We start from the raw sequence: 10,000 nt of genomic DNA on the forward strand, positions 1-10,000 counted from the left end.
GCTAAAACTGAATCATATGTTTAACATTATAAATGGGATAGCCCCTAAGTACTTGGGATCCCAAATTGTAATGGTGCATACTCAACATGTTCAGAGGAGTAGATGTGTGCACATCCCACCCGATGGGCCAGGTGCAGGACAATGAGAGTAAATCCAAGTGAAAAGAGAAGTCCGCGACACTGCTTGTCTATTTATGATTTAATCGAGCAACGTTTCGACCATCAGGTCTTCATCAGGCAAAGTGTCTTTGCCTGATGAAGACCTGATGGTCGAAACGTTGCTCGATTAAATCATAAATAGACAAGCAGTGTCGCGGACTTCTCTTTTCACTTGGCATACTCAACATGCCCATGGAACAAGAGCAAGTGTTCGCTCCTGTAAGGTACCAGCTTCAAAAAGCACAGCTCGCAGCTCTTTCTTTTATACAGGGATTATGCTATGGAATAGCCTTCCACTAAATATTAAAATGGCAGAAACAAAAAGGTGTTTTAAACAAAGAGTTAGAGTATTTTTGTGGAATAAAGTGGAGAACTAGGTGACGTAGGAATGTGATGGCATATGTGTATGTGATATCTGTTACATGTTTTTGTTATGTCTTGTCCTCTTCCATCAGGGACCATGTTGGAAATAAGTGTTTACGCTTTTACATGTTATCCCTTGGATACCTTTTTGTCTTCCTATATCCATAAATAAACCAAACCAAACCAACACAACTTAATGCAACTCCAAGTCAATCATGATTCTGTGACAACAGCCAGTCTATTTGGCACCCCCTAGTGGTAAGCTGTGCACCCAGTAATGTACAAAGACACAGAAGACAACCTGCATCACATAGGCCTATCATAATGTGGCAGAGGTCATGATAATATGATTTATTTTAAATATAATTTCCCAATTAATATAATGGGATAATGATTCAGTCAGTGATGCAGTATAAGATGGATTAAATAAATTAGATATGTGACAGTGGCACCAGCTCTGTTAGACTCCTCACCACAGGTCAGTTCCTGTGAAAAAGTGAAAGCCCATTGGGAAACTCCAACTCCCATTGTCATTGTGATACAGCACTCCACAGCACACAAGTGAACACTGCACACTGCACACAACGAAATTGCATGTATGCCTCACCCGTGCAAGGGGGCAGCCCTCAGTGGCGCCCCATGGGGAGCAGTGCGGTGGGACAGTACCATGCTCAGGGTACCTCAGTCATGGAGGAGGATGGGGGAGAGCACTGGTTGATTACTCCCCCCACCAACCTGGCGGGTCGGGAGTCGAACCGGCAACCTCTGGGATGCAAGTCTGACGCCCTAACCGCTCACCCATGACTGCCCAATGACTGTGCTTATTCCAGAACACACTGCTGCAAGATTTCTCACAAAGAGCTACACTCAAATAATTAAGAGCAATATGTTAAGGAAAAAAACTCCAGCTTTCCAACAAATTAGTTTCAACAAGAGTTGTTTAGTGTGTTGCTCAGGACCAATCCAAGATGTGTGTCAAAATAATGTTGTTCCCTTACTTTAGCTGTTGGAGAGAGCCAAGTGAAAAGATGGGAGTCAAGTAGAGGATGAAAATACATGCCCTTTTGGGAGTATCAGAGTAAATTGGTAATTACCAGACAGGTCTTGAAAAGATTGGAAGGGTCCTCCTTTAGGAAGAGGGGCAATCCCTCCAAGGCCACTCTCCTCCTTTGTTCGGCTATCGCCGTCACCTGAGCACAGATACAAAATATACGTGTTGCATGTCAGTGAATATTGTTATTTACTCAGGTCATGTCAGAAAACTTAGTTTAGTAGTAAGCAACTTCTATTTGGAGCTTTAAAATGATTTGGATGTGAAGTGAGGCATCTTCCAGTCCCAAAATGAAGTCTTTTTTTAATTCAGGTTTTCGTTTGCAACTATACTCTTTGGAACACTTAGTAACATTCACTTGTACTTCCAACAGAAGGCCACTAAACAGGGCATCAAAGCGAAACTAACTGAAGTAGATTTCAAGACATCCATCAAAAATGATGGCTGTGTTGGGTGTGAGGTAGTAATTCTAATTCTATACACAGCTATACATTTTTATAATATGAAAATACAATACTGTACATTCAAAGCTGCTAAATTAAATTCCAGAAAATGTAAAAATGTAATTTACATTACGTAACATTGTTACATTTACATTAAGTAGTTGAGAGTTTTTTGAGATTAAAGACATTTCATCACAAAAGCTCTTTGGACCTCTTCAGGTGTAATTATAATGTGGGAATTAGAAGTCATCACTAGAATGGATATAATAGGCCAACCCCTTTTCACACGACAGGGGTCAGGTTTCTGATCCTGAGTCACAGAGGTGGTCAAATAAAGGCAGCCAATCAATTATATACTTGAACGCCAAATCGTCCTCAACTCCTTTGGTCCTTGACAGCACACAACTTCCTCCTGCAGACCTTTAAGATTATCTTTTCATGGGACAACATTAAAGAAAGTTCACTTTGACACAATGAAAAGTTGTCCGTGTACAGCTTGTATAACAGTTTCAATGTAGTATTCACTCAGCCATTAAGGTCGCATCCTCTGTCAACAAAAAAAGTGAGTACAGCCTCATGTAAAAATGCATCGATAGGGCTGTGACAACATGTTGGCACAGTACATGCTGGTGTGCATGTTTCCTTGGGGGAACTTAAGGGCCGTACACACACGTCGCTGCTATTTACTCGCTACTTGCTCACTCGCCTACTTGCCACTCGCTCTGGGTGATTTTGTTTACTGGTTGTCATGGTTCCCGCTGTCCGCGCCAATAACGTCCGTACAAAACAAAATGTAGGCCTACGCTGTTTAACGTTGATCGTGTGCTGTGCACAACCATGCATATGAGCCTTTGATGGTGTACACTGTATGTATTTTCCTCAACACTTTTAACCAAAGTGTGATGGCGTGCAGAAGTTGGGTGGTCAGAACACCACAGGGGCAACGTCACCTGTCAATAATCTGTATTCTGCATTCCAATTGGTTACTCGCTTAACTCGCGTCGCTCGAAGATAAAATAAGTTTATCTCGGAACCCGCCCACATCGCATCGCTTGTACTCTCCTCGCCTACTCGCCAGCGAGACTCGCTGGAACACGTAGACATTCTATTGACTTCATCCACTGAGCGAGTAACTAGCAGCGACGTGTGTGTACGGCCCTTTAAGCATCCCAATGTTGACAGCATTCATGCAGACCCAAACCATTTGATTGACTAAGCACTTTTGTAGTACTGCAACACATGCTTGACACCGCCTAAACATGAGCATTTGTTTGTTACTGTTCACGAGAACACAACATAGCTCCCATATTCTCAGTCTGTGACTCTGATGAGGTGTCAAGCATGTGTTGTGATAACCAAGTGAGTAACACAAAGAGTCCCATGTTTACAATCAAGCATTGTAATGAAACTGACATGGTTTGGGGCTTTTTGGATGCACACAATGGGAGGCTTAAAGGTGCACTGTGTATTTTTTTTAGTTCATTTCCAGAATTCATGCTGCCCAATCACAAATGTTACCTTTTTAACAAATACTTAGCACCACCATCAAAATCTAACAATTCATTATGACTGGGTAAATTGCACTTTTCATACATGAAAAGGGGGGGGATCTTCTTCATGGTCCGCCGTTTTGAATTCCCAGAAATAGGCATGTATTGTGCCTCCAGAAGCAGATCACAACTATGCATTTACATAAGGGTGTACTCATTTGTTGAGAGAGGATGAATGTTAATGGCAGGATTTTGACAGAACAATACATTTTAAAGGTTATAAAACGTTATATTGTGTCAAAGTGCAATATCTTTAATGATCGCGCTTGAAAAAATATACTTTCAAATCTGCCGAAATGTGAGGGGTGTACTCAATTCAGTGATGTGCTGTAGATAGCCATGTCCTGCCATGATGCATCTGCCCATTCTTAATGTACGTCAATGTACCTGTGCTGTGTATGCATCATTCTGAGTGCTTGTCTTGAAGTACTGAAATTGTGTTACATAAGATCCTACTTCCATTATACTTCAGACCAGCAAACACACTAAAAATGAGGCTGCACCGGCCAAGGACAAAACTCCAAGACACAAGCTAAATAATGTGGTATGTACAGTTCAGTGCAGTTGGACATGTTCTGGTCCTTATATTGCAGAACACACATGACCACTTAATAAAAGGATGACCAGACACAGGAAGGCACATGCATTATCAAAGGACTCAGCAGAATATCTACATCTCAAGGAAAAGGAATGTGCATTTATATAGACACTTAGTACAGATTTGACACATCCCATCTGAAATCAGACACTTGGGGGGACAGGCATTGTATTCATATTATTAATCATAAATATTATCATATTTTATTATATGGTTGTGACGTCATCGGTCGAATGCTCCATTCATTTCAACGGGGCTCCCCAACGTTCGCACGTCTTTTTTTCGATAACGGACGGGTTGGTCTATAACAGACCGCTGTCAATGGCAACAAGACTTTTCACTGCTAAAGCGACTTTTCAACAAGACTCTAATCAGCTGCTGTGATAGACAACACCTGTTGTCCTGGCTACCTGTTGCCTAGCGGTGTTCCACAACAGCACTGTTTTGTTTTGCGCAGCAACAATCTTAACATTAAATAGGCCTAAAGAAATGTCCCCGCCATGTGTGAATCATTTAAGTATATCCATATAATAAGCGGGTTAACTTTCGGCGAGTCCGTCGCTATAGGCAAATAATAATTCAATGACCCATTAATAAACACATGTATATATTCAAGGACTATAATTTCACCTAACCCTCCCTGCTTTTATTTGGGCCCAGTAGACTCACCCAGTGTTGAGTTCAAAAAGAGTCGTTACACTCAGTAGTCAATTACATCTACTGAAAACTAGATCACTTATCAAGTAAATCTCTTTTCTGTCTTTGTCTGTTTCTCAGTGCCAGATTGGTGCAAGTGACGGATGGGTGCCATGACCCATCAGACCCCATAGTGTCTTATTTCACATGGAATGACCTGATTTTGGGAAGTGAAGGACAAATTGGCTTGAATTCATTTTCTTACCTCTTCATCCAGAGGTGCGAGGAGGGCCCTGAATTCAGACTCCTTCTTACTTCTGTAAAGCTTCAGCAATGCTGGGGCAAACTTCTCCAATGCAGACTGGAATGTGGCCATTAGATGAACGTTTGTGATGCAATGAAACTCCCTATGAGAAAGCAGAAAAACAGAGGTATTAGTATTTCATTAGATCATGTGTTATTGACAAACATATTCCAGACTTCTAGTCCAGTGCAAATATTACCCGACCCCAACAATCCTAACAAAAGGTTTCCTGGTGGTTTCCGATTGTGTACTTGTCTATCAAGCAGCTATAGTAATTATTACATGGTCAAGTGATAATGAGTGCAATCTCAAGCAAATGAAAGTAGCAGGACTGTGTGGTACTGTAAAATTAGTCAAAACAGGGCCGCCACGTGTAGGCTCAGTACCGCTAACCCCTTGTTGTGTTTTTTTTTTGTTTTTTTGTTTTTGTTTTTTTTTGTTTTTTGTCTTCACACTTTTTCGTGATGCAACTCATTTACATTTTGATTTGAATGTTACACAGAAAAATAATCTACATAGAACTATGCACCAAAATATATTTCATATCTCAAGGTTTAATTTCTGTAAGCAATATCTTTGAATAAAACTGAGAAGTAAGACTAGAAAGTTTCTCCAAGAACAACATAGAAGAACAAAAAAAATCACTATGGGGAGGTTTGAATGACTTTGAAAAAAATACAAAACTATTCAACTACATTTCTAATAATTCATTGTACTATACACATGAGTAGAACACAGAAGAGAAGAGAAAACAGTAGTTTCTTATAGCACATCTTATCCGTTTCTGCTTACTGTCTATTCACACTGAACAATGCTCACCACTGTACAACATTGTGCATCCTTACATGCCTTCACAAACAGTTAATTTTCAAAAGGTGCTCAATGTACAAGAAACACCTTTGGGGTAACAACAACACGACCCCCAATTTTGTAAGCAACCAATGGATGGAAATCATTCAATGCCTCAAGGTCAATGACACAAACCTCATTATGACTCCCTGCAGATCTGTACAAACAATACAAACATTGTACAATACAAACATGATTACAGATCTGAAACACACAGCCAGCACACACTAGTGTCCACATTTAACAATAAAATTAAATACAATACTAACCTCATCGGTCAGAAACATTGCTGGCCATCGTTCTTTAATTTCTTGTACAAGTGGCTGGACTTCCACTATTTCTCTACGGCGCAGTGAAAACGTAGAGTGCATCTTCTGTTGGACAAGAGAAGTATCCACATTTTTCTTCTTCATTTCCTCAATCATCTCCAACCTTTCTTCCTCCAGTGTTTCTTTCGTTTGGCCCTCTGGATGGTCAGGAACAAAGTTGACCTCTGCTCGTCTAGATTTCTTCAGGTTGAATTTTGTCACACCGTCTTCACCATGCCTTTTTCGATTGATCGCCACCTCAGGCATCCCGGCTTGACGTAATTTGTAGCGGTAGTTTCCCACCTTAAACCAAAGACTTGAGAGCCAAGCATCCCAGCCTGAACTAGGTTTCTCTTCGGCGAGGCATGGGTGCTTTTGGACAAGGGCAATGACCGCTGTCTCAACCTCATCTCTTGAGGGATATGGCCTGATCTCAAATAATGCCTGCACAAGTTTGCTTAAGATTTCAGATTTCATATCTCTTGGCACGACCAGGGGGACTTTAGTTTGGCTGTAACTGTCGTTGGCTTTTTTGAGACGCAGTTCAACATCTATGGAGAACTTGGGCACATCAAATGAAGAGGGCCAGTGTGTTGTAACTCTTAAGTGCTTGCTGGTATTTGGAGAGGTCATGATGGAACTGGTAGAACTACTTGGACTTGCCGTGTCGAGAGAGGGCCAGTGTGTTGCATCTCTTAAGTGCTGGCTGGTATTTGGAGAGGTCATGATGGAACTGGTCGAACTACTTGGACTTCCCGGGTCAAAAGACAGAGAGCCGGCATCAGATGGAGCAGGAATGATTTCCAAAGTTAATTCATCATCCCAAATGACTTTTAGCACTGCTCTTCCGTCTGGCAACTCGTTTATGTGGTGCAAATTACAAAGCGAATTCCCAAATAAAGCATCTTCATATTGAAGACGAAAACCATCTCTCAGTTCCAACTGATTTTGGAGTATTGCCTTAAGCTCCTCGACAGACTCAGGGCGACTGGGAAGGTCGATCCGCCTTGCATTGTTGGGGGAGATCATCACGCGCAACTGCATGATCTATGAGAAAGCAGAAAAACAGAGGTATTAGTATTTCATTAGATCATGTGTTATTGACAAACATATTCCAGACTTCTAGTCCAGTGCAAATATTACCCGACCCCAACAATTCTATCAAAAGGTTTCCTGGTGGTTTCCGATTGTGTACTTGACCATGTAATAATTACTATAGCTGCTTGATAGACAAGTGATAATGAGTGCAATCTCAAGCAAATGAAAGTAGCAGGACTGTGTGGTACTGTAAAATTAGTCAAAACAGGGCCGCCACGTGTAGGCTCAGTACCGCTAACCCCTTGTTGTGTTTTTTTTTGTTTTTTTGATTTTGTTTTTTTTTGTTTTTTATCTTCACACTTTTTCGTGATGCAACTTATTTACATTTTGATTTGAATGTTACACAGAAGAGTAATCTACATAGAACTGTGCACCAAAATATATTTCATATCTCAAGGTTTAATTTCTGTAAGCAATATCTTTGAATAAAACTGAGAAGTAAGACTAGAAAGTTTCTCCAAGAACAACATAGAAGAACAAAAAAAAATCACTATGGGGAGGTTTGAATGACTTTGAAAAAAATAAAAAACTATTCAACTACATTTCTAATAATTCATTGTACTATACACATGAGTAGAACACAGAAGAGAAGAGAAAACAGTAGTTTCTTATAGCACATCTTATCCGTTTCTGCTTACTGTCTATTCACACTGAACAATGATCACCACTGTACAACATTGTGCATCCTTACATGCCTTCACAAACAGTTAATTTTCAAAAGGTGCTCAATGTACAAGAAACACCTTTGGGGTAACAACAACACGACCCCCAATTTTGTAAGCAACCAATGGATGGAAATCATTCAATGCCTCAAGGTCAATGACACAAACCTCATCATAACTGCTCTCTTCAATTATGTATGACCGCAAATGTTCGGTGTACCAGGATGTGACTTTCTTGCAAAGGTAAGAAACGTCTTTGTCAATCACAACACATTTCAAAATTTTGTAGAATTCAGGCAAGCCATCACAATACCCTGCAGATATCATCATACCTGATGAGTAACGTATTCCAAACAAACAAACATCATTGCAGAGGGATACAGAATCCGTGTTTGTGTATTTTTGCTCAACTGCAGTCCTAAGGGATGCTTCCAAAGGACATGCTAAGAAAGATTCAGCGCTCTGTATGTACACAGACTGCTTGAAAAGGTCACCACGATCAAGATAAAGAGCCATCATTTCCTGATGTTTCACTGCAAGCGTAAGAAGCACATTTTTGAAATTATGGGTGTCATGGACCACACTTTTGAAGTAACTGTGCTTTGCTTCAAAGCGCATTGTCCACAATGACACCAGTGGCCCAAAGCAGCGAATCAAATGGGGATAATGATCCACAAAGTGATGCTTGGGCCGAATGGAAAAGTCAGGGAATGTGTCTACAAGCAACCTCTTGTGGTCATTAATCAGGCTCTCCATATAACACAAAGTTTTCTCTGAAAACGAGGAACAGACAGCCAACTCAACAATGACCTTCAAATCCATCAGAATTTCCCAAGCTGGGTCATATTCTGGAATTCTGTGGCCAATCATCAGTGGGAGCAAACGGATCAGAGCCCAGTTTTCATGCCCGTTCCCACCTATGGAACCCTTTGCAAAGCATGTCTTTGCTATGGCCTTTGGTTTGTTTCTCTTGTCAGTGTCTTTGTATGGAAAAGTCTTGATAGATCTGTTAAGATCATCATGTGAAAGAAAACCTTTCGCAATTAAAGATTGCAAACAAACAGATAGTTCTGCAGGCACAATACCTTCAAAAAGGTCATGCAAGACATCAGGGGGGAATCCAGTGATCGGGTGAAAGTATGACAATTGCTTGCTCAGAGGACATTCCATCTTCACACCGCAGACATTTTGCCTGCCACTACTCTGTAATTCTTCTACATACGAGTTGTGTCCTTCAACTGTTCGTAATGTGAAATCCCTGCTCTGTGTATTCTTGATTTCAGTCTTACTAATCGAACAGAATCTGCAAAATTTCTCTGCATTGAAACTTTCCTGAAATCCTGCCAAACTATTTGCTCCTAGATTATCTGCGCACACACAAAAGACTGTCCCTTTCACGTATTGCGCAAGGGCAGGGACAAAAACCCCTCTCTGCTCCAAATTGCACACGTCCTTTGTCAAAGGACTGAGGAATTTGTCATAGCCAAATGTTCTTACATCAACACTCTTTCCCAGTGCAGCAAGCTGAATTGAATGGAGGTTGGAACGATACTTGGGTGGCAAGTTCAGTAGCACCCAGTACACAGCAACCATTTTGTGAATTTTCCTGGACGTATTCAACGGGTTACACAATTCCACCTCATCTATGTAAAGCCCCAGTGAAATGGTGTAATCTCCTTCACACACTAGTCCATTATTTTTGTAATAATGTCCATCTTGGAATGATTTCAGAGATCCAGGAGTGGAATCATAATTGAATACCAACATGTCCAAAAAGTTGGCATCACTCAAAAGACTGGCAAGGGTGTCGAACACAGACACGTACACGAACGAATTTTTTTGTGTCCTGTCGTACAGATACTCTGTTGGCATTAGAACTGGAAAGTGCTCTTTGAAGTACAAGTTTCGCCTGTATGCTGTGGATAGACTACCTCGGTCTGATGTGGTGTAACTGAGAGGATTTGACTTAAACAGAACATC

General features: G+C 40.9%; 2 protein-coding genes across 2 annotated transcripts in view; both read right to left on the reverse strand.

The window, feature by feature from the left end:
* Positions 1–10,000, reverse strand: part of col8a2 (collagen, type VIII, alpha 2) — a 125,767-nt gene that overhangs the window by 26,654 nt on the left and 89,113 nt on the right. The gene's annotated exons all lie outside the window — the stretch shown is intronic.
* LOC134436458 (uncharacterized) overlaps positions 5,795–10,000 on the reverse strand; it is a 6,561-nt gene continuing 2,355 nt past the window's right edge. The window contains exons 3-4 of the mRNA XM_063185681.1: positions 6,222–7,307; positions 5,795–5,818 (exon numbers count right to left, since the gene is read on the reverse strand). Of these exons, the coding sequence (XP_063041751.1) occupies positions 5,795–5,818; positions 6,222–7,307 (1,110 nt within the window). The remainder of the gene's footprint in view (positions 5,819–6,221; positions 7,308–10,000) is intronic.

This window comes from Engraulis encrasicolus, chromosome 20 (genome assembly GCF_034702125.1).
Source record: "Engraulis encrasicolus isolate BLACKSEA-1 chromosome 20, IST_EnEncr_1.0, whole genome shotgun sequence".
In the NCBI taxonomy this organism is placed as follows: domain Eukaryota; kingdom Metazoa; phylum Chordata; class Actinopteri; order Clupeiformes; family Engraulidae; genus Engraulis; species Engraulis encrasicolus.